General features: G+C 44.4%; 1 protein-coding gene across 1 annotated transcript; it reads left to right on the top strand.

Moving 5' to 3' along the window:
- The first annotated feature begins 579 nt into the window (after positions 1-579).
- Positions 580-25,194, top strand: LOC143314878 (liprin-beta-1-like). Its single transcript, XM_076722168.1, has 25 exons — positions 580-714; positions 7,239-7,318; positions 9,132-9,337; positions 10,883-10,963; positions 12,041-12,154; positions 12,268-12,378; positions 13,563-13,655; positions 14,747-14,864; positions 16,237-16,298; positions 16,388-16,454; positions 17,187-17,305; positions 17,530-17,603; positions 17,791-17,845; positions 18,179-18,332; positions 19,095-19,230; positions 19,307-19,429; positions 19,531-19,681; positions 21,499-21,610; positions 21,693-21,781; positions 21,926-22,048; positions 22,150-22,275; positions 22,683-22,871; positions 23,711-23,869; positions 23,974-24,039; positions 24,126-25,194. The coding sequence occupies exons 2-25, from the start codon at positions 7,255-7,257 to the stop codon at positions 24,213-24,215; spliced, it is 2,682 nt and encodes an 893-aa protein (XP_076578283.1). The 5' UTR covers positions 580-714; positions 7,239-7,254; the 3' UTR covers positions 24,216-25,194.
- The last annotated feature ends 197 nt before the right edge of the window (positions 25,195-25,391 follow it).

Below are 25,391 nucleotides of genomic sequence, written 5' to 3'. Positions count from 1 at the left end.
TGCAATTTTTTGCAAGTGTTTAAGTCATGGCTGTTACTTATATATATTTCTTATTAAAGAACGAAAGCAGAAACACTTTAAGTTGAAAGGAAAAATACATTTTATTAGGAATGTAATGATACTAAATACTTACTGGAAAAATGTCTTCTATAAAATAATTAATCTGACAGCATTTTTTGTTTGTATAAATTAAATGTTTGCACTTTCTGTGTATATTTTGTTTCATGTGTTGTACTTTCTGTGCATTTTTCATGCCAACAATGTAAATAAAATGATCAAATGTATTCAGTGGCACTCATAATCTCTTATTTTCACCGGGAAAAAATTTGGCTAGTGGAAATTCTGATTGGCTGGTAACTTTAGAAGGTCACCAGCCACATTGGCTGGTGATCAAAAAAGTTAATTTAGAACCCTGAGTATTGAGTAAAGGTACTTAGTTACATCTGACTACCGATGCTGGGTGAAGGTTGGCAATCGCTACCAACGGTCGAGGCATTTTATTCTGAAGGCGTCACTTCCGGACCTCGCCTTGCTGTCTGTCCGTCTTGACACCGCTCAGAATGGCTTTTAAACTGGTTCGAAAACTTCAGTCCACACAGAAATTCAATGGGAAGGTGAACGCCAACAATGAAGCTTCAGTGAAAAGTGTTTGGAGTAAAGCAACCGGAGACTGCAGGACCCCGTCTTTCTTCTCACGTTTCTCGGTCGAAAACTGTAAGTTCACCGAAGTTTGAGTGAATTTTCGAGCCAGTTTTAACGATTTGTTTGTCCGAGCGTCGTCCGACCGCTAGCTTAATTGTGTTAAAACTCGGGGCTAATGCGCACTTTTTTCCTGCTGTACTCCTTTTAATTAAACATAACGTCGCTAATTACAAAAATATTTGTGTTTGCTAACGAACTATCAGAGTTTAGGTCCTTTTCCTTGTTAGTAGTGCTTTGAGTGTCTGATATATCATTAATTTCTATGGGCACATGCAATATTCAGCGCTACAGTATGTGTGGTGACTTAAACGAGATTATTGTGAAGTTATAGCGTTTAATTTTTTTATTTTCTTGCTTTAGTATCAGAAGGACTTCCCATAGCTATCACCATTAGGACTTGCAGCGTTGTTGTGGTGTTTAATTATTATTTTCTGGTTTGTTTTTTTGGCATAATTGCTGTATTACTTAACCACTGCTCAGTGCTTATGCAGCTGTTTGCCTACAGTGATTCTACCATAAACAAAAGCCACTAATTCGCATCATATAACATCCATAGAGAAGAGAAATCTTAAGGGACAGTCATATTTCCTCAGATTTTGTGCTCTTCAGGGCATTGCAGTTTCTTTTAGTGAGCTGAATTACGCTAACCTTGCATGCATTACAGCCTGAGCTAATTTATGCATCACATGCCCATTAATGTACAAGCCAAATCATGAATCACTGCGGTGAACCTCCAGTCAGACTCAGTTTGGCTCCCACCAACGTTTACTGCAGAAGAGGCAGCGGCAGCCAACACAAAGCCAGCAGTTTAAAGCTGCTTCTGGTCCAGTGTCAGCGCCTTTCATTATCAGTCTCAGACTTGTGCAGCCTTTGCTTGGGTGAACCTCTGCAGAGTACAGTCGGTCAGGAAAAACCTGAGGCGCTGCATGACCTGCTGGCAGCCCTCCACTCTGCGTACGCCTGATGATGTCTTAGCTTCCGGGCACAGAACTGAAAGCATAACAAAGGATTTTATTTCCTTCTCTGACAATAACCATATTTGTGTCCAGCCGCTCTCTGGCTGCTCATGGTTGGCCGCTGAGAAAATCCATGCTGCTGCACACTTGCTTGCACAGCCATATCTGATGTCACAGTGGGAGAATTCGCATAATAAAACACAGTTTCCCATCGCTCACTGATTGTTTAACACACAAATAAATAGATCTAATCTCCTAGCACCAATTATTTTGCTTCCACACGCATTGGACGTTTGTTTGTTGCTCAGTCAAAGTCCACTAGTTTGTATTCGCAGCTAACTTGACCTGCAGCAGAATCAACAAGGCGCAGACCCTGACGTTTTTAGCTTTATTTTTCTTGAAGCCACGTGTCAGGAAAATCGACAGGGGCCTTTCTATCTCAGCCACCCTTTTTTCTTGACACTTGGATTCCTTGCATTCTTGGTACAAGTACTCTTGTGGTGTATTTTGAAAGAAGGGAGGTGTCACTTTCGAGTCACATGATATATTGGCATGTTTACATGCTTCTGAAATCGAATTAAAATCTCAGCATAATCTGAAACATTTGTCGCGCTGGAATATAATTAAAGGGCCGGTTTTATATATGAGCGGAAACGAGTGGCTTTTGGGATTTCGGCTTTTAGTTTTGATAGTGCAGTCAGTGCTGAGATTTCTGGGAAATGGCAATTTCTGGCGGAGAGGAAGACATTTCTCCAGAATCTGCCAGGAAACGCTTCCTGACAGGACTGAGTGAAGGTCTTCCTGAGTGTGGGGATGCCTCCGTTTCAAGCCCGTTTATGGTTTTCCTCATTGTAGCTACTCCCGTAGTATTTTACTTATCTTCTGAGGCTGAGTGCACAGCTGCAGCTGAGAAATTATGCCCTAAATAAGACTTCATGCTTAAAGTCGCTTCTCTTCTAAGACCTGTTGTAACAAAAGCAATGAAAGGCAGTTTTTCTTGGCCTGGCTGTGATCTCTTACTCAGTTCTTCCTCCCCCTTTCCACAATCCTCTTTCATTTTTTCGCCTCCAATGTGATTTCTGACTGTGATGTAGTTGGGGCCACATGGAAAAAGTGCAGCAGCTTGGGATCAGTGTCGCGGCGCTATCATGTGAGTCTCTGAAAGACAAAGAGCTGTTTGTGCCGAAATAAAACACTAGTTTAAAGTCTTTGCTGTCGTTTCTGTCAAACAGTCTGACCTCACAGAAACCCAAACTAAGAGCCCACTGGACCGTCTCGGGGGGGAAGTGTAAACAGAAAGGCAGGGTGTTTGACTGGTGGTTGGATTTCACGTGGATTGTCTTCCACAAGGCTTCACATCCAAGTTACCTCTTCAAGTACTGCTTTAACCATTACTGCTGTACTGCGGCTGATTGAGGTTAAGGCTGAAACAGTTAGTCGATTAATTGATTTGCATTTTTTTTCAAGCAAAAATGACAAATGTACTCTGATTCCAGCTTCTCCAATACAAGAATTCCCTGCTCTTTTCTCTTATACACAACTAAATATCTTTGGGTTTTGGACTGTACTGGAGTTAAAACTATGCTACATCATCACTGCTACTCGCATTACTACAATGACTCATACAGATACCACTGCTGCACAACTTCCGCTGTTAATACCACTGAAAGTTTAGTTAATTAAGGTTTGTAAATAATAAATAATGTGCTGCCAAACCATACTCTTTAAGTTAGAGGTTATCTTAAATTGAATATTTCAGAACAAGGCAGGCATTTTTCACTGTTTTCTGATGTTCTATAGAGAAAATTATTAATCTGGTCTAGAAAATAATCAGCAGTTTAATCAATACCAAAAATGATTGTTAGCTGCAGGCCTAAGGGGTTTTTACTGAGTGGTACTGATGACTTACAAGGCTGTATGATCACCTTAACAATGTGAAGCTGGAAAATAGATTCTATTTATATGTAAATAGCAAGGGATGCAATATTGTGCCTTGTGGGACACCGTTATTGGCATTTAAAGGGATGTCATTTGAAACCAGCAGAAAGCAAATAGTTCAAAGTGAAAGCCTCAGACTCATAAACAGTGAGACATAATCTTACTTTTTATCCAACAAGCAGTTCTGAACTCCTGACTGCTGCTGCTGCTTATAGCAATGTCCTTCAGCAACTAATGCAGCCTCTATTAGTACTCTGAGCCAGTCCGATTCTGACCTGCACATCTGTACCACAGCTGGAACGAAGCTATTGGAGCAGGCACCGTCAGAGCCGTGTGTTTGTGTATATGTGTGTGTGAGTGTGTGTTGTAGACCCCGACCACTCAGCACAGGGTCAAGTGATCCCAGCCTATTTTCTTTTCAGATGCGTCCCTCCCCCTCCATATATCTTCCTCTCCATCTGGTTGATGTTAAAACCACCTTACAGCATTAGGAATGTCAAGTTTGCCTTTCAGACAGATGTGCCTTTCTATAAAATAGACTTGGAAATATCACTGCTGTCAGTCAGATGCATTTAGATCGATGGCACCGATGTCTTTTTAACAAGATCGTGTCAGCGTTACATCAGGAACACAATGGCTCTGTCCCAAGCTTCAAAGAAAGTGCATTGAGGGCATGCAGTGATTGCCATATTTTGGACAAAGAAGTCTGTCCTCAAGGTTTTTCTGCATGTCTTTGTAGTATGAACATTAAGCTACACAGTAAGCTAACGCTGGCTAGTGAGACGGTGTGTTGACCTGACAAAAGGAGAAAATGGCACGTTTACTGGGGACTATTTTCTTTGGTGGATGAACACACATTTAGTGCAGGGCAGTCTATGTGGTGTTGAGTCAAAATGACAGCGTCCATGGTCGAGGTAATGAGGGAACAAATCAGTGTTTTTAATGGCTTCACAGATAAGACTTGTTGGTGGGATCATTTCACTGTTGGTCTGTTCAAAGTGTCAATTGACTCTGAGCCAGTTGTAGACAGAATAAAGTCCTCAAAGTTTTGTCTGAAGTGTGGTGGGAGGGGGGTCACATAGGTCAGCGGGGATGTCAGTACCAGGCATCAGTGTTTGGTTTTCGGGAGAACTAACCTGCTAAGGAATGTGTGTAGCGCTCACTCCTACGCTGTGGCGTCATCAATCATCATTGCAGACACTACTTCACGCGGCTGCAGAGACGGACCCTCATCTGTGGGCTTCTCTCTTGAGGTTTTGGCCCGAAAATTCTTTATGGATGACCTGCTCATCGCTGATGCGGAAAGAAGTGGAAAATTGCTCCGCCTGGCATTTTAAAGGGTCTGGTTTTACACTTCTGAAGACTAGTTAACGTGGCAAACTTTAATGCCACATGACCTGAGCAAGGGCACGTGTAATTTCTGGTGATTCTCTGCTGGAAATCGTCCCGACCGTTAAGAGTCTACTGAGTGGGATTTCTCATGCGACTCATGATACCAGATTTGATGTGGCTTTTATCATGACACAGTTGAGTAGAGCATAAGAGAGCACACACCGGCGTTTCTCTCTTCATGGCATTCGTTGTTTTCTGCACTCACACAGAGAGAGACAATATTTTGGATTCTCAACACAAGGCTTTATGGAAAAGGGACAAGCTTTAGGTTTCTCCCATGGAGTGAAACATGCAGCTGACCAAATACGGCTTCCACCCTGGTGAGAGTGAAACTATGGAAATACCTGCGGAGGAAAACGTTTGCTGTGAGACGTGTAACTGTGGCATTCCTCCACCCTGAATATCTCATGGGAACCGTAAAATTTAGTTGGAAACACTTTGTTTTAGTTTGAAATCTGAGGTCTTTTCTCGTGTGTTTACTGATCAGAAGTCCTGTTTTGTCTTCCTTTGAATGATGTGAAATGCTCGTCTACCACACCAGAATCAATCCTGAAGGTGCAAAATCTGAGACGACGTGTAAAACGTAAATAAAAACAGCCCACGCAGTAATCTCCTTCATCCAATCATGTGTTCACAAAGTGGTGAACCTCGCTCCGTCCTCGCTTGTGAACGACTGAGCCTTTCCAGGATGCCCCTTTCATACCCAATCATGATACTCTCACCTGTTATCAATCAGCCTGTTTACCTGTGGACGATCCAAACAGGTGTTTTTGGAGCGTCTTTCCCAGACTTTGAAACGTGTTGCTGCATCAGATTCAGAATAAACAGGTATTTCCAAAAATCAGTGAAGCTGATGAGCTCAAACTTCATGATGTCATCAGACTACTACTACTACTGCATACTGTGTTTATGGAAATGCACCGCAGTGTGTATGATGTTTTGGAAGTGTGATGTAGAAATTAGGCAGCGAATAAGGCTCCTTGTGTTAACAGCAGCCCCCAACTCATACTGAAACCATTGGTTTAATTATGTTTTACCTTGCTGGGTGTGACACTGTGACCCCAGAGAGGGAGGAAATGAAGTAAACCCTGCAGCCCCTGCCCCCGTACCATGGGAACAAGTAGAGCCACTGTTTTTATGTTTGTCGTCCTGGACTTTAGCTGCTCTGTCCACATACTGTATGCTACCTCAAATCAGATTTAGTTTGAAGTGATAAATGGTCAATGGAGGTAAAGGAGAGACATGTGATGAGTGTTTGAAAACAGCCGTCATGGGGATACTGTCCAACTTTGTTATGAAAGTTTGAGATGCCGAGCATGCCAGAGCTACGAGGCCTGAGACCCCTGGGAGAATAGTGCCATTATTCCGGATAGGAGCCTACCCATGAGCACCCGTGACTGCCGGAAATAAGGCCTGCTGGGTAATAAGTCCAGGAGATCACTTTGTTTTTGTCCTTTAGACAGCCAGTGTTTTGTGGCTCAGACTGCAGGGTTAATTTGATGCAGCAGCCATTTGAAAAGGAAGAATGAGAGCTTGTACCATAACCAAATTAGTGATAATTGAAATGTAAAAACATGCAGGCTTTGTAGTCTGAAAGTGATGTTTGTGCAGGAGCAAAGCAGCGCTCTGAACAATGGAAATAACGGGCACTAGCACTATAACTAATGATTATTTCATTGATGAATCAGTTCACAGTCTGGGCCATATAATGTCAGAAAATGGTGACAATCACAATTTCCTAAATTCCAAGTGTGCTTTCTTAAAAGAATTTCTCAAATTGGGATCAATAAAGTAAAAGTCTAAGTCTAAAATTTGTTGTTTTGTCAACTTTAATATGGATTCTGATTATGCGCAGCTGACTCCTGCTGGATTTCAGCTTGAGAAAATCTGACCAGGCCACTGACTGATGCCATGTTTAGTGAGCTGTTGTGGTCTTTGGTTTTGTTTTAATGGTACTGAGAGTAGTAGTGGAGGAGGGCTGCTCTTCTGGTTTGAATGAATCACGAGGGCCGTTTATTCTCCTTTTTTAAGTTGTCTCACTTCCATAAACACAGACTTAAGGTTTATTTGCCGCCCACTTTTCTCATCTTGTTGTCTGCTGTCAGTTTTGGGGAATCCCCTGTCTGTGGTGGGTGAGTTTGAAGCAGACTCTGTTAGTCTTCATGTCTCGGCTTTGGCGCGGTGCTTTATGGATCCTTCTTATCTTCCCCCTCTTGTTTCTATTACTTCTTTTTTTTTTTCTTCTTTCAGATTCATTGAGCACAAGATGATGTCTGACGCCAGCGACATGTTGGCAGCAGCCCTGGAGCAAATGGATGGGATCATTGCAGGTAAGGTTGGAATTTAAGACCTGGCTATAGCAGTTTTTTTTTTTTTGGTTTTTTTTTAAAGTGGGCATGGCATACTATGGGGTCTAGCCACATCTGGAAACCATTGAATTGCAAGCTGGGAATACTACATCCAGTGGACGGTAACACAATGTGCCTTTCTCCCTCTACTTCAACCTGCAGTTTAATTTAATCTGCCTGAATATACATAAAAGATTGGAATAATGCTGAAACTGTGCTGCCAGCTCACTGGCCCTTTCTGCTTCCACTGCATTCCTCCACCATGAGAAATGAAAGTTTCCATTGTCCCCGCAGTGACGGAAACTAATGATTATTCAAGCTCTGTGAGTTTGGAATACAAACTCCTGCTCGGGAAGGTTTGGCCACACTCGGGTACTGGTGCCGCTGCAGATGAGCAGAGCAGGCTTCAGTTTCAGAGTCCCTACTTTTCCGCTGATGTGTGTAATTATAGCGCTGACCTTTCCAATGGGAGCGAGGCGGCTGATCACGTGACATCCCCCGGTCCCCCCTGTTTCCGCAGAAACCACAGCCGTCATCAAGCCCCACTCCCTCGCTACTGTGGGGAAGCCATGATTGTTTGGATATTTATTTATCTAGCTCCCTCTCTGACTGCTGGACATCTTCATTATGGTTGACATTTAAGACAGATGACAGATGGCGAGGAGCAGGCTGCAGCACAGGATGGGACCATCAGTCAACACGCGGCTGCGTTTGCTTCCAAGAACAATCAGAAAATATGATTTGTGCAGATACAAGATTTTAATTATACTGTATCACATGATGTTTGATAGAATCACTGTAAACATGTGCTTTCCCAATATGTGTTTATGCAGAAGAAGTGGAAAAAATACCCAGAAGTGTCTGAATATGACTTGTTGAAATGTTGAGTAGGAGTACCGTTATTGCTAAAAGATGCTCATTGTCCGTAGCGTAAAAGAGAAGTTGTGTAAAAACTAAATGTTCTCGGGCGAGATGATGTATGACTTTTAATTAAAATGCTCTATCAAATAAAATATGTGAACGGCGGTAAGCAGTGAATTATAATCTCTACTAAATTGAATTTGGTGTGCGCGCCGACTGTTTTCTGAATCTGCTGCTATGAACAAGTGAATTACACTCCAGCTGCCGGAGCTATAAACAGTGCAAACATGCCCTTTCCCACACAGACTGGTATATATGAGAGCAGAATGTCCATACCTCACATATGCTGGAGACCGAGCAGTCACATGTTTTCAAAGGAAGACAGTCCATATGTTAAGGTAGAAATCAAAAATAAGGCGTCTTTGCTTGATTGTTTGTTTGACTGTTTTAATATGGGAGCTCTTTACTAAGCCATTTCCCGACATTTGAGGTTCATAAAACAAAATGACGAGTATGAGCGGCTTCATAAGTCTGATGGAAGGAACATGCGTGTATATTCCTGTGTTTGTGCGCGCACTCAGCTCTGCTCGTGAACCTGCACACAGTTTGTGTGTCTGCTCTGTTTGTTTGATGGCACCTACACCAGATGAAGACATTTGGTAGATTGTGGCGACAGACGCAACTCGCAATTCCTGAAGAAGGAAGTAAACACACAGTTGCATTAAAAACTGAAGTTTACAGCTTCGGCTCATTAGTCACGCCGCTCCCACCGCCCCCTCAGATCAGCACCAAATGTGTCTGTGGCTGTAAATCCTTTTTGTCTGTGAGAACAGATTAGGTTTTGGTTTTGAAAAGGCTGCCAGTCATTTCACAACGTCACTGTATGATTTGTGTGAAATCAATAAAATGTTTGTCATCCCACATCTGACTCCAGGCTCCAAGGCCATGGACTACTCCAACGGGCTGTTTGACTGCCAGTCGCCCACGTCACCTTTCTTGGGTGGCCTTCGGGTGCTGCATCTGCTGGAGGACCTGCGAGGGGCGCTGGAGCTCATGGACAACGAGGAGCGGGACAACCTGCGATGTCAGATCCCTGATTCCACCGCTGAGGGGCTGGCAGAGTGGCTGCACGGACGCTTGGTAAAAACATCCATTCACAAAGCTTTCGTGTATTTTTTGACTGTTTTGTGTTAAAATAAATCGTAAAATGTCGTTAGACAGAAATGTTTGCTCTGAGTCCTTAAAATGAAACTCTGTGCTCTTTGTGTGTTGTTGCTCTTGAGGTGCTGTTTCTTATGATTGGAGCATTTCTCTCTGGCACTCCTTACGTTTGTCATTTCAAGTGTCAGATGAAATCCAGATGAGATTTTATACACTTGGCCGTACGTTTGTGTCTCCATTGACACAAATCTGATTGCAATTACAGCACAGTTCACGCACAAGGCAGACTTAAAGTGCTTCAAAGAAGGAATCGGACCCAAATGAGAAAGACTGAATAAAAAAGTGTGAATTTATATACAGATTATTCATGCTGACTGCTAGCTAGACAAAGGCTGCTGCTCAGTTACTCTCACATGCACAGATCATTCAGGGATTTAGCTGATCAGGGGTCAGTTGTGTTGAAATCATCTGAGCTGCTTTCTCCTGTTGCTTTCATGACATCGGGTGAACAACAGCTAACGAACCTGTGATAATGTAGCTGCACTTTGGAAGAGTCCAGATGATTGGAGTATCGCATTAGAAATGTTTGATGGGAAAATTTTGCAAGCTCCCTTGTTGGTTGGTGGTTTTTGAAGTTGATGCCCTTGATGTGACCTTTTCTGAATAAGTTCTGATGTATAGCAAACATATAACTCACATGATGGATCAGCCGTTTCTGCTGCAGAGGGAAGAAGAATCTTGTTCTGCTATCGAGAAGTTAGACTGCACAGACTTCTGTCTGTTTTTCTGTCTCAGATGACTTCCTCAGGTTGTCTGTGTTACCGTGTTTCAATCCATCTCCGATGCTTCTTGGATGCATTTACAGTTGTGCAGAAGACGTGTCGCGTTTTACCTTTTGGTGGAGCTCATGTCTGCATGATAATATGTCTGTGCACCGTCCAGTTTTAAGACACGGCCTGGTGTGACGTTCTCTGATCTGCTCTGCGTCTGTTGATAGCGCTCCGTGGCGTATACGCGACTCTGTTTATTGTAAAGGTGTTGTTATGACGCGCTTTGTGAATGATGGATTTTCTATAGGAGTCCTGCTGCAAATAGTTTCCATCTTGTCATCTCACGGCGACTCGGGCCCAGGCTCTTGTTTTTCTTCCCTCACAGCCTCATTTCTCCATGTGTGATATTTGAGAGAAGAGTTTGCTTTTGATTCAATTTTCAAATCACTTGCATGTGAGAGCTCTGTTGACCCTCACATGTTTCTCTGAAAACTCAACTCTCATATCTGTTTTTTTCCCCCTCAAGGGAAAACCATGTGAGTTCATTGTCAGGGAGGTTATGTGGTTATAGACTTAAGTGGCACGCACCCATTAGAAAATCAGTGTGGCTCAAGGCTGGTGTGTATTTCCGTTTGGACTCCTCATCCAGAGCTGGATTTCAGAATTAGCAGTCGAAAACATTATTCGACAGATGCAGCAAATGCAGTCATTTGTTCCGACTGCACAAATCAACACGTATTGTTTCTCATTTCAGACCAACGGCCACAGCACAGAAGCAGTTTACCAAGAGCGTCTGTCACGACTGGAGAGTGACAAAGAATGTCTTATTCTTCAGGTTTGTGAGCAAAACTCGTCATTGTGGCAGAGCAATTACTCTTGAATGGGCGATGAATTAGTATTGTGCTGCCTTCTGAGTAATTACCTCTACCGGAGAGGCCTCATTCTCAGTCTCGCTGGTCGGTTTGTATGTTTGTCTGTTAATCAGCAGAATAGCTTTTAGGAAAACTACAGATTTTCAAATTTGGCAGAAAATTTTTGATAGATGAACAAATGATTTTGCATGAAAACTTCTACAAATTTTGCTTGACTTTTCACCAATATTTGGACCTTCAGAATACTTGGATGAGCAGGAGAAAGGCTTGTTTTTTGGTTAGCTGTACCCTTTTTCTATAAGCGGCTGCAGAATTCTTCAAGGCATGGCCGACTTACATAAACTGGCATTACGCTTGACCACATTGTGGGACTGCAACCAAATTTAGATGACATGCACGTATCTATTCCAAGTGAATCCCATTCTACTTAAAAGATTATGCTGAAGCTTAAGGCTAGCATTATTGTGTAAAAAAACCAAAACCAACAATTTGACGGTCCGTCTCTCATCACTTTCCAATGTCCCTGCCCTGTTTGTGGCTCTCAGCCCTGCAGTCATTCATTCATACCGAGGACACAAATCTCAAAACAGAGATCACACGGACGTTGTTTACAGACCATATGACATGCAATGTCCATGTGAATGGTCATGAAATAGAAGAATTGGCTTTATTGGCCAAGTGTACACAGGAATAGCCGTAACCGCTACATCAAGGACAACAAAGCAGAAGAAACGACATGTCACCCGGTGCAAAGATGTGGCTCTTTGATGTGTGTTTTTAGTAGTTTCAGGACAACAATGTACAAAGAGGAATAAGATATATCAGGCACTGGCTGACAGTCCTTTGTAGTAGAGTCAGTTCATTGTTGGTTTGGGTCTTTTCATAATGATATCACCATCCTTTAAAATGACGCTTCGCTGTCATGACAGGTCTAGTCCCAAATGCAGAACTTCCAAACATTTTCTGTTTTCAAAATCATATTTTAGGTGATTATGTGGTTTTACAGCATGTGCTAATACTAATATCCCACCATCATCCAGGTAAGTGTTCTAACAGACCAGGTGGAGGTGCAAGGTGAAAAGATTCGGGACCTGGACACCTGCCTGGAGCATCATCGGGAGAAACTAAATGCCACTGAGGAGCTGCTGCAGCAGGTAAGGCGTCTACAAAGTCAACTTTCTTCTGCAGATAAATCAGAAACCGTTATCCCAAACTGTGATCTCTCCTCGTAGCATTTAAAAGCAGCTTTGTGGGTCTTGCTCTGCAGGAGCTGTTGAATCGGTCGGCACTGGAGACCCAGAAGCTGGAGCTGATGACCGAGGTGTCCAGTCTGAAGCTGAAGCTGACGGCTGTGGAGAGAGACCACAGAGACAATGAGGTACACCTCCGTGCTTAACGTGTAAAGTGGAGCAGAGATAGCTGAGAAGTTTCACCTGCGCCTTCTTTTATGTGATGTGTGACTCTGAGTCCTGGCAGCTGCACGGCCATTGTTTTAAAGTCACAAAGGTCCGTCTCACTCGGCTGGAGGACTCACATCGGTCATGTGCTGCAGGGTGAACTTAAGGGTTACAAGAGGGGCTTAAACACCCCTTGTGCTCCAGCAGCTGCTTCCTGCCAGAACACCCCCACCCACATCCATACCCATACCTCTCCACCTCTCCCCCCTCCGAGGGTCTGAAAGGCTGTGAGAGTTTCCATACACTTTATCCACTCGCTGAGGCATATATTTGGGGATTATGTGGTGTTTCCAGACAGTGAAGGGAGTTGACTGAATTGAAAGCAACAGATTGTGTTTATTTTTGTTTCCTTTTAGCCTCAATTAAGCTTTCAGGGAAATCCTAAAAGACACATCATGTCAGTCCCATGTAAGCAATGATGGCATTTTCTGATTTCTGTGTTTGTTTGAGCTTTAGCACCTGATTGGTGCGTTGGTGCCAAAAATCTCAACCAATAAGTCATACGTACAGACATCACACATAGTCTGCGTGACCAACTAGTGATAGGAGTTAGTCTGTTCACAATAAATATTCCTAAATCTGCTTCAGAAATTGAGGTGCGACTCACAGTAGCAACAAATCCAAATAAACTGCAGGAGGAAATGGTCTGTTGGGCTGTAAAACCTATCAAATCCATAATGTGTATAGTTAACATGTTGTAATGAATTGGGACAAAGCAGCTGACTCCATGGCGAGTTTATAACTATGCCACGAGCCTGTAAATAAAAAGAGAGAAAACTGAGGAAAAACAGTGGAGGTGAACTTAAATAACATGTAGTCTCCAAAGGGCTCGTGCACTGTTGCTGCTGATTGAGTAAAAAGCAGTTTCGCAATAATTGACCAAGACGCTTCCCTTTAAGTCCAGGATCTGTCTTCATGTGCCGACTGAGCTGCTCAGATTCTCCCCAGTGGGACATCAGTCTGAAAGTAATGTTTGGTGCTTTTGGCAGGAAATCTCCCCCTGTTAAAGAATCAGACCTCTCTCCCACACAGTCTCCATAAACCTCCCCAGTGCAGCGTTCTCTCTGAGTTTAATGGGTAATGGGAGTTCTTTTCTCCTCCCCAGGGCTTTTACCAGGAAGTAACGGACCTGCGGTTCAGGGTGACTGACATGGAGAATGAAAGACTGCAGTGTGAGAAGAAACTCAAAGCTACCAGAGTGAGTGTGTGCAGATCACTGCTGAAGGTCCAGCGAGCAGACACCTGATTATTTTCTATTTGACTTGGAGATCTGAATTTATTGCTCTCATTTCAAATGACATTGTCTCTTTGCTCCCTTAACCTCCTTTCTCGCCTCCTCCTCCTCCCTTTCTGCTGTGATGGTAACATCTTTCTGCAACATGCTAACCTGTCAAGCGTCCAAAGTGGAGCGCTGAGCGGTTCACTGGAGACGAGGTGAACGAGGTTTAATCTCCAGCCTGTAGTCTTCTCCTTTCTGGCCCTCTGCTCCTGCTCCTTCTCCACTGCTGCACACTGCTTTCCTGACTTTCACCACACTCGCTGTAAGTGCCTCCACCTGCACCAGGTTCAGGGTTTGCACCAGGTTCAAATCCTCTTTTAGGTAACTTACTTACTAACAGCACCTGTTTTCGTTGAATGGACACACATCTTGTTAATCGTCGTTCTTTCCACAGTGATGTCTTTGAGCACCTTTGAGTCTCGTAGCAGTTTTATGTGTGCCCAGTTGTGTTTTTCACGGTTTGGTGAATAGAATGAGCTTCCACTGAATCATCTCACAAGACCCACCGTGTGTTCAGGGGTTGAACTAACTAACTGAATCGCTAGCTGCCCTACTAACTGACTCATTCTTACTTATGTTGTGATGAAGGGGCACTTGATTTGACCCATCATGAGGAGCGCTACGTAGCTTGTAAAAAGGATGGTACATCTTCTGTGGCTCTGAAGCAGCTTTCCGTGATTTAAAACAAGTTCAAGAGTCTACAGCCAAGCTAGCGTCCCCTTTTAGCTAAATGACAATGCTAGCTTTCTGATGTTTAGCAGGTATAATGTTAGCCCAGTCATCATCTATGTTTATTGTGTTAGCATGCTATTATTTGCTAATTAGCACTAAACACAAAGACCAGCTGAGGCTGATGTTGATGTCATTGTAGCTGTTTGGTTGCATTTCAACGTTGACCTGATGATGGCGGTAGATGACAAGTCAGACCACCATCTGATTCTATCGGTCTGCCGAAGTCTGATCCTCAAAGCGACGAGAGAATGACGACTTGACATCTCCCCTCATTACAGGAGGAGCTGCAGCTTCTGCAGAGGCAGCTGGAGGATCGGGAGGTGGAGCTGAGGAGGCTGAAGGACGAGAGCAGGCTGAGGGTGGAGGGCCACAGCAGAGCAGAGGGAGGAGAGAGAGGTGGGAGCTGCTTTAATAATGTCTGGGCGCTTCTGGTTTCACGGACTCTGATATTAGAAAAGGGTTTATGAGGATTAGACAAATAGACATTTTGCATTCCTACAACACCAGAACTCCCTCCAGCAACCTCCTGAAGAAATAACGGGTGCCTCGCTTTCATCTCCATTACTTCTTCACTCACTCGTTATCTGCCTGCCTGTCTGCCGTCTCCATACCAAACATATCTGACTGTTGTACTCCTCTGTTCCACCCACTGCTGGTCTTATCTTATCCACGCTGGTGGAGGAATGCCATTTATTTAAACAGGAGTCTCTTATACGTGTCTGCCTGTAAACACGTGCTGTGCAGTATAACCTGATTATAGGTTTTTATTGAGTCTTCTGTCAGGGACTGGTTGTTTGTTCAGACACTGACAACATCAAATCAGTCAAACTACAGATTTCAGATGTCTGCTTTTAAGAAAAAACACAGGCTGCGACAAACCTACAAATGTAATTACTTACTTAGAGCCACTCATTAGCGTTTAGCTAAAACCAGAGTGTGTCCATGCAGTGGGCCTCTGACTCGTATACGGCGGAGTCCTGGATTCAGATGGCTGGCTTCATTTTAGATCCAGGTTTAAACTATTAAAATACCTGCGAGATCAGAGTCAAACGCATGAAATGTCTTTGTTATTAGCAAAGAACAATGTACAAGCAAGTTGTCATTTACCTTTGTAGCCATATATAATCTGTCGTAATATCAAACATGATGCTCTTCATAGTTTTTGTTCCATAAAAGCTGCATTAACTGATTTGTGTTTGCAAACAGTTGCTTATCTCTTTTAGCTCTGTTTTTGGTCTCTAACGATTCTTAAGGGAAATATTCGGCTCTTGGGCCGCTTCACAATGTTCACCAGCTGGTCTCTAACTGTGTCTCTCTACCGTTTTGTTGTGGACAGACAGTGTCCACATGGTTTATGAGAGCTTTATCGCTGAACTGAACCAAAACAGTTAAGTTATGGGCTGTGAAACCAAAACCGTGAGCTGAATGACACTAAAATGCTCCATAACGCCGACTCTGCCCTCAAACACACAGAGTTGACATGAGGTTTGTCCTGCAGATAAACGTGGTTTGGATTAGATTACCAAGTGTTTGGTGCAGGTTTAATTGTGTAGCCCTCCTGCTAAAACACTCAGAAAGCCCCTGATATTTGTAATTTGTGGTGAAAACTGAATCATGAGTTTACTGCAGCAACAAGCTGAAACAAGAGCTCCACTGACCAGCACGCTGAGCCCCAGCGGCTTCATTATCTCTGGTTTCTGCTGGCTGGTTTCAGAGCCGGGGGAGGCTGAAGTAAGTGTAAAGCATCACTTTGTTTGTGTTTTATCAGATACTGAAGTGTTGAAGATGAAGAGGGCGTTGGAGTCACTGGCGTCGTCCAACGATGAGAAGGTACGGTGTGAAGTGATGCTGGGGTCGTAAGCGGCGTCCGAGCAGCAGCTTTGATTTACAGCTGGAACGTCGTGTGTGTTTATCTCCAGGAACGACGGATAAAAGAGCTGGAGGAGTCGCTTACAAAGTGCAAGAAAGTGCAGGAGCAGGTCAAAGGTCAGGCTGTGTTTAAAGATCAAACATTAATATTCCCTGTTATTTACCTTCCATTATTTACTGACCATAATACTGACATTGCTCTCACTGCATCGATACTGATGTTGGCCTTAAAATCTCACACAGCAGACAGAAAGAGATCACATCAGATGATGCATTATTGTGTTTGTTTTATCAATCCAACGCTGCCGAGCGGAAACTAACCCCCTTCAAAACAGAGTCGGAGTGCAGCTGTCGTGTCCTCGAGATTGTACAAACAGCAATTAGGAAAAATGTGCAGAGGTCAGTATTTGATCCGATGCAGAGCGAGACAGACTTTTGAAAACTTTCCTTTTATTTAGAATATTCCTGCAGATATAAATAAAGAAGTCAAGAGTCTGACTTGACTATAAACACTAAATCCTGCCTTCATACAAGGCAAAGTCATGTCAGTGCAGCAGTTTCTTCTCTGTGAGGACAGTTTCTTCTGTTTAAAGGTCACCGTTTCGGCTCTTTGACACATCGAAAGTGTCGTGAAAACTGAGTTTGCTTTGTTGCAGCTTCACGTTTTGTTCAGGCTGAGACATAAAGATCTCATTATTCTTTAGATCTGTGACAGCAAACAGATGAAACACCTATTAAGACCAAGAAAAACCTCATTTAAGGCCTATTTTCCTTAATTTAGCCTGAGAAGGAGGATGAACGTCCAGCTGCTGTACATCCCTGATTACTGTCTTAACTGTCCTCGCTCAGAGAAGTTAAAGGAGGACGACTATGACGATATCCCAGATGATCCCCCGGTTCCTGTATCCATGGAGGTGGATCAAGTCACGCTGGCGTTGGTGGGGGAGGCAGGAAGGAGTTCTGGCGAGGTAAACACAACCTCTGTCAAAACAATTCTCTCACAGGATGAACCCCAGACTGTAGACTTCCTTTAGAAAAGCTCAATTTCGGCCTCCCACCCTGAAATCGTTCCTCCCTGGAATCCAGAGCTTCTGTTGTGGTTATTATTTTTTGAGCTGTGTAAATGTTCTGCTGTAGAGAAAATATGTTCAATTAATCATGTCTTCCCTCTGCTGTCCGTCTGTCGTCTCAGTCTATTCCATGTATAGCCGTGCTCTCCGAAATGAACGAGCTGGACCGAGAGCGACAGTCACAGGCAGCTGAAAGGTAAAACCAGGCTTTCAGATTGAGTTATTCTTCCTGAATGTTGTTAAAACCGCTTTTGTTTCTGCTTTATTTCCTCTCATGTTAACTGTATTCTGATGTCAGCTCAGCTCACGGCTTACGAGGCAGATTGTCAGTTTCCGTGTAGATGATAAATTCCTGACATTCACCCTGACTGGTGTTGTTTCAGTTCGTCAGACGTCCTTCAGCCGGGCGGCTCAGCCCGAATCAGCAGCACGGACCAGGTAAGACCAGGACACACTGCAGACACCTGACTGCCCAGCAGAGAAGAAGACGGGTCTGATGTAATCATATTATCTCCAGCAGCTTGAACTCAGAGTGTTCGTTCATTCTCATTTTCACCTTTTGAATGTGAGTTTATCCCTGTGAGCAGGTTGAATGAATGACTCACAGTGTGTTAGCTTTTCTTCATGTCGACCAATCACAGGACTCGCTTTATGAGCCTGTCCTGCCTTGACACCTAGTGGTTAAATAGTGCAACTACACCTTCTTGTCTTGAAATGATGCATCTTTGAACACATCCTGACTTTTCTGCTTCAAATTCTTTTTCCTCATAGGTCAAAAATAAAGCAGGAGCTGCTTCTTCATCTCCTACCAAAGCAAACGCCACGAGTGACGGGAGTTTCGGGACCAAGAAGGCTCGCTCTTCCTTCGGCCGCGGCTTCTTCAAGCTGCGTGGAGGCAAGCAGACGGCCAGCACTCCAAACCTCGGTGAACTGAGCTCCTATTTTCTATGACATCTTGGAATTTCTCACATTTTTCAGTGATTTGAGACGTGTTAATGTTTTGTCACTCATCCCCATAATTCTTTCACGGCTCTGTAAATTGTGAAGACCGCAGCCGGAGTGCCAGTGCGCCTGCGTTAGGTACAGTAGAGCAGAGTGGGCTCGTTGGCCGGCAGTATGGCTGCTCTGGATCATACAGCTGGATGTGAATAAACACAGCGCTGACGCTGCAGTGTGACGTTTCACTTTCTGCAGGAGAAGTGATGGTCACATGCTGTCAGCCTTCTGCTTTTCTCTGAGTCAGTGGTTCCCAGCATTTTTACACATCTCGTCAGTTTGCAGTTCAACCAAATAATGATTTCCTCTTTGACCGTCTCATCTGAATGATAAGAGTTAAACTATGGGGATAAATGTTGGGACTCACTGCTCTAAATCGTCTCTGAAAAGATGTTTTCTGGAGCCTCTGTCTCTGGGTTGAGGTGTTTCTGTCCAGTTGTCCCTTATCCATGACTTCAGACCATCTGCAGTGAAGCCTTTTTGATGCTTTCTGTCAGTAAAGCTGGGAAGCATTTCTCTTGGTTAACTCGTCTTTGCATGGGTGGTGTCAGTTACGCTGCTCCTCTTAAAGCCTTTAGTTTAACGTCGGGTCGTAGCGGTGCTTCTGTAGTTGTGCTGGAGCTTTGTTTGAAGCTGTTCTGAGGCATCCTGCCTTGTTGTCACGTTCACCTGGATGTATGTTTGTTTACAGCTGAGACGGAGCGTAGAGGCACAGAGCACCTGGACTTGGCCGGCGTTCCTCAGCGAAAGTCCCACGATGGCACTAATCTGCCGTCCTCACCTGAAGCCAAGAAGAAGTCCAAAGGCTTCAGGAAGTTCTTTGGCAGGTAACGTTCAGGGTTCAGTGTTTAAAGTCGTGAAGGACGATTAGTTTTGGTCATTGATAATGTGACGCTCCTGCAGACTGAAGAGGAGTCACTCCACCTCCTTCAACCTCGATGATGCAGCAGAGATGGAGTTCAGGAGGGGTGGAGTCAGAGCCACAGCCGGCCCTCGGCTCGGCTGGTCACGTGAATGTAAACACAGGTAGGTATCACACAGGTGTGACCTATAATACTGCGTAGCCTCTGCAGAGTGCTGCTCCGTACCAGCTGATTTGATCAATATTCGCTCTCTGCCTCTGTCAGTGCTGCTGATGTTCCTTTCTCGCGGTGGAGTAAAGATGAAGTCTGCGGGTGGCTGCACGAGCAGGGCCTCGGCCTGTACGTCGCCCAGTGTCAGAGCTGGATCAAGTCCGGACAAACGCTGCTGCAGGCGTCGCAGCACGATGTGGAGAAGGTGAGGCTGCTGCCGCCAGGCGGGACGTGAAGGCTTCAGGGGCCTCATTTATAAAACATTGCGTAGAATCCATACTAAAAGTGTGCGTACGCCCAAAAGCTGAAAATGGCGTACGCCAAAAAATATTCGGATTTATAAAACGTGCGTACTCACACCAGCACGCAATTTTCCCTTTATAAATCACACTCCACCTGGAAGATTGCGCAGGTGGATTCACCTCACATCCCGCCTCCGACACACCCACATTTTACCATGAATGGTCAATGCAAAGTACCTCATGAATGGCTTTGCATATAAATACGCCTGCTGATCAATGGCATTTTACGTTCGATCATGGCAGAGAAAAGAAAAATAAATTTTACGGAGACTGAAATCGAGGTGCTTGTGGGTGAGGTGGAGGCCAGAAAGGATATTTTGTTTGGTGGTCACAGTAGTGGCGTCACGAAAAAAAAAAAAAAAAAAAGAGTGGCGGCACATCGTCACCGCAGTGAATAGTTCCAGTGCCACAGAGCGATCTGTGGCAGAAATTACAGATCCCTACACTACTGTGCGTCAGGATGAATGAGTCATGTGTTGACCCAGACCACCGTGCCACTACATTCGTCAAGATCATGTCCGAGGTACAAATAATTTGTACATTGAGTGAATGCACATTTTTTCGATTCACATAAGCAAATTCATTTTCACTCTGAGCCCTTATAGCAATGTGAGTGCAGTCAATTGCGTCGATTATATTTGGGAAACCGGACATTGCTGCAAATATCCCAGACCTAAGGACACAATTTAACTGAATTATATCATACCCAAAAGGGGCTTTAGACAGACAATGTAACATTATATAATATTAATCATATCAAACACTTACCTGTCGGCTAATTCCCACTGAAAGGAGCCAGTCGCCAGAAACCCCAGAGTGGTCAGCACCTGGATATGCACCGGGATGGCGCGGTTCCGGCGGGTGGGTCTATCTAACACTGGGCCCAGTTCAGCACATAGATCCAACAGCACCGCTCTAGGGCATCTAAATCGGCTTATTAGCCAGTCATCATCATGGGCCAGCAAATCTCCGTGGTCCCTAAAATTTCTCTCCATCCTGATCCTACCATTTGCGTGATCTTCCAGCAGTGCCAGCGCATCCATTGTGCAGCATTACGCACGAGTGTCACCGCACTATTTATATGCTTACTCAGCAAATTGAATGATTGTTACACACCTTGTCAGAATTACTACTAATCCATCAGTGCCATCCACCGCTCTGTATCATTTGAAGATGGAAGTATGATATATGAACATTGTGCATACAGTAGTAGGCCTAACGGCTCATTAAAGGAACACATCTATAACACTGCAGACTTGGGTGTTTATGATTACGCGGGTCTATAAGTCTGATATGTGATGACATTAAATGTATGAGATCAATCTGGCTTCAATTCACCACCTCACCATCTGCACCGCCAGTTTCCCCGTCTCCAAAATGTTCGTACGCAAGCATCAAAGTTGGCGTACCGGTGCGCACATTCTCACGCTAAGTTTATTTTTATAAATCACAACCTTTGCGTAGGAAGTTGCGTACGCAACTTTCAAGCCCCGTTTTGTGCGTAAGCAAGTTTTATAAATGAGGCCCCAGGTGTTTTACAGAGGAAAACAATGTTTTCTGTATCTGCAGCTTATGAAGGACGTATATTATATTTTGATGATAATACTTTTGTACTTAGGTAAAGTTTTGAATGCAGTACTTTTACTGTTTCTACACTGTGGTATTACTGCTTGTACTTCCTGCGTCTCTCCTGCGTCTAACCTGGACTTCTGTTGATCAGGAGCTGTGCATGAAGCAGCCGCTGCACAGGAAGAAGCTCCAGCTGGCCCTGCAGGCTCTTGGGTCTGAGGACGACGACCTGAAGGGCAAACTGGACCACAACTGGGTGACCAGTAAGTGCGGCGCCATCGTACGTAATGAAAATGACAAAAATGCTCTTTCCCCCTTTTGATTAAGTGCTTGGTGTTTGTTCAGGGTGGCTGGACGACATCGGCCTCCCGCAGTACAAAAGTCACTTTGACGAGGCTCGTGTTGACGGACGCATGCTGCACTACATGACAGTGGTGAGCCGCCAACTTTCTGACATTGAAGTGACAAAGTTTTCAGGCAAAAGGTCTGAAAATTCTTTTATATTGTGACTGAACGTCCCCTCTGAATAAATCATGGTGGCTGTGATCAAAGACTCTGTCTTTGTGGCTGTTTCCCAGGAGGACTTGCTGTCTCTGAAGGTGGGCAGCGTTCTCCATCATCTCAGCATCAAGAGGGCCATTCAGGTCCTCCGCCTCAACTCCTACGAACCCAGCTGTCTCAGGAGGAGACCCTCTGATGAGGTATCACACAGGAAGCCACAGCCTTCTCCTGCCTTTTGGTTTGAACCTCTTTCAGATGTGTCTGCCCCCGAAATCTGGATCTTTGTTCCCTTGTGTTGCAGAACAACATGACACCAGCAGAGATCTCCCAGTGGACCAACCACAGAGTGATGGAGTGGCTGCGGTCGGTGGATTTGGCAGAATATGCTCCAAACCTGAGGGGCAGCGGCGTCCATGGAGGGCTGATGGTGAGGAGGCGGGGTCACGATCAGGAGCACACGGTTAACTGAGTGTAAAGTAACACAGGCCAAAATGATCAGGATAAAAACATAGTTAAATACTCACAATCTGAGTGTATTTCAGGGGATTTCATGTTATTTCCTGTAGATTAAATAAAATGAATCTGGCCTTTGAATGAGCTTTTAACTTCCTGTCTCTCCTGCAGAAGCTTCTTACCTTTTACTTGTAGGTTTATGTGGGTGCATTGTTTTCTATAATAGTTGTATTTTTTAATGTGCAAATAAATACGAACGCTGTAGTCATTGTTTAGCCTGAAGGATTTGCTCGTACTCTGCGTGTACTTGTATTTAAAAAACCCTTTTTCTGCTCTGACCTCTCCCCATGATGCTCTCTCAAACGTCTGCTCGCTGCGAAGGTTCTGGAGCCTCGCTTCAACGTGGAGGCGCTCGCCCTTCTGCTCAACATTCCTCCCAACAAAACCCTGCTGAGACGCCACCTGGCAACGCATTTCCACCTGCTCATCGGCTCCGAGGCGCAGCGGCTCAAACAGGACTGTCTGGAAAACCCAGACTACGCCGTCCTCACCGCCACCGCCAAGGTCAAGGCAAGTGTCCGTCCGCTGCGTCACAAACACGCCGCTCTGTCACCGCGCTGGTATCAGCCTCACTTACCTCACGCGGAGTAAAATGCCGTCCAACTGGTTTTTCTTTTGTCCTGCTGCAGCCAGAGGACACGTCACACACTGAACTCACCGTGGGTCACTCAGCCGACGCTCGATTCGTCTGTTATTGATGAATTGTGGTGTTTTAAATGTTCAGCCTTCGATGTGGCCTCATTGTCCACGTCAGGAGCTGCTTCACTGAGACACTTAGCTTGTCTGTGTCTGCTCTAAATGCTGCTTTAACGCTTAACTTTTTAGCATGAAAGTGGTCCAGTTTTGAACTAAATTACTCACATTTATTGTAAGTTAACCTGCCAATATTCCTTAAAGGAACAGTTGGACATTTTGTGAAGTGCAGCTCTGCTCAAAGTGAACAAAATCCTCCTACCAGCAACTCTTAAACCCACAGATTAACACGTTATCTGGTGTAAAAAAAACAAAAACAGCAACTTGTCAGTTTTTGTAGAGGTTTTGGACCAGCTCTTCCTGTGTTTCCAGCCTGTATGCTAAGCTAACTCCCTCTTGGCTTTAGCTTCACACTGAAGGGACAGATATGAGAGTAATGTCAATATTGTCATGTGTTGAACTCTTGTTTTGTTAACCAGCAGCTGAAACCTTGAGATGTTTAATTGACTGTCAGATAAGAGAAATGCAGCAAACCTTAAGTGAGAAGCTGGAACTGGAGCATGTTTGGTAGTTTTAAACACGGCTGTAATGATAAATCTGTAGTTTCCTATCAGCAGACCCCTCGATGACTAACTGTCTCCTCCTTCCTCCTCCAGCCCAGACGTCTCTCATTCGGCAGTTTTGGCACTTTGAGGAAGAAACGTCAGGACGATGGCGAGGAGTACGTCTGCCCCATGAACGTCGAAATGCCGAAGAGCAGCAGCTTCCAGAGGGGCGTCCGGATCTACGACGAGACCCTGGACCACCTGGAACACGTACGGAGACGCCTCAGCTTCTGCTTTGTCTTTGGATGGAAGCATTTTGAACGAGTTCCTTCATTCTGTGTCTGATTCGTGTCGCCCGGCTCTCTGTTTGGCAGATGGAGGACTCTGAGGGGACGGTTCGCCAGATCGGAGCTTTTTCTGAGGGAATCAACAATCTGACGGTGAGACACTGAGCCTTTAGTGAAGCGACCTGCGTCACCACAAACCTGAGCTCAAGCCCCGTGGTCTCTGCTCGTCTTTGTTTCAGAGCATGCTGAAGGACGATGAGTTTTTCCACGAGATCTCCGTCTGCCCTCCGGAGGTCGATGCAGCAGAAATGGAGAGCTCCGGCATCTGATTCGCTGCGGTTTGTGAAAACTGTGCCAAGACAAATCTTTGTAGTAGAACACGTGAGACCTGTTTCCAGTATTTTCATCGTTCAGCCGTAGCTTTCATGGCCGTATATATTTATTGAAGCTGTCCAAATATAGTGCATGAACTGAAAATGCCAGATTAACATACCTCTGTGTGCATTTATTTTATTATTCCAGCCTTTGTGTTGTTTTCAGTTATCAGTGAGGTCAGCATACTCCTTAGGTTTCATGTCAGTTTACAGGAAGTTGCTTTATGGTTTAAGATGGTTCAAATCACAGCAGACCTCTGCTGGTGTTCGGCCGCAGGGATGGTTTTGGTTTTATATGTCCAGGTTTTCAGATCTGAGATTCCTCTGAAGGTGAATACTGTCCTTATCACACCAGCTCGCACATCATTTCCTTCACTGACATATGATTGGTGTTGAGGCCCAAATCTGAAAACCTGGAGGAGTAAAACCAAAACTACCTGCAGGGCTCGAGTCCACCACAGGAAGTTTTTTTTTAAAAGAACAGTTTTGTGTAAGAAGGTGGATGCCACAGTCAGGAGGTGATTAGCTTAGCATAAAGCCTAGAAGCAGGGAGAAACAGCTAGCCTGGCTCTCACTAAAGCTCGCTCATTAACACGAAGCTCTTGTTTGACTGTTCACGCTGACGGTTACAGCTTGTAACTCTCCCTAAAACCACAAATTCTTCTTTGTTTTCATACAGATTGACCCACTGAGTGTTAGTAAGTGAGCTTTAGAGGTGCTGCTTGGTGTATTTCTTAAAGCTTCTCCCTCTGCGTCTTGTCTTTATGCTAAGCTAACGCACTCCTGCTATACTTAAAGCACAGACAGGAGTCATTGATCCTCATCAGTTCTCAGCATGAAACTCTGTTTTCCTTTAAGATAAATCGTAACTGAACGTAAACAGGAAGCCAAAGTCATTGTTTTTCATTTTTTGTAATAAAAAGGAGAAAATGCATTTTACTTTGTCTTCAGTTTTTCTTTAGGAGGAAGATCACATGACCATCCGTCAGGTCATGCTTCAGGTTGCACACCTGTGGCTGAGCAGCAGTCACTGAGTCACCTGAGGACAGGTGTGAAAGGTTGCTGGGAGCGGATGAAAGGACAGTGATGTAGGTGGAGGTAAGTGATGCTGTAGACCTCAGCGTCTGTTAA

This window comes from Chaetodon auriga, chromosome 22, assembly GCF_051107435.1.
Source record: "Chaetodon auriga isolate fChaAug3 chromosome 22, fChaAug3.hap1, whole genome shotgun sequence".
Lineage (NCBI taxonomy): Eukaryota > Metazoa > Chordata > Actinopteri > Chaetodontiformes > Chaetodontidae > Chaetodon > Chaetodon auriga.
Note: the sequence above shows the minus strand (reverse complement) of the source record. Positions and strands in the feature narration are given on the sequence as shown.

Coding starts and splice junctions, on each gene's coding strand:
- LOC143314878 (XM_076722168.1), top strand. CDS start 7,255: ATGATGTCTGACGCCAGCGACATGTTGGCAGCAGCCCTGGAGCAAATG. Junction 17,306..17,529: donor CAGGAAGGAGTTCTGGCGAG/GTAAACACAACC, acceptor CTGTCGTCTCAG/TCTATTCCATGTATAGCCGT. Junction 17,604..17,790: donor CAGTCACAGGCAGCTGAAAG/GTAAAACCAGGC, acceptor GTGTTGTTTCAG/TTCGTCAGACGTCCTTCAGC.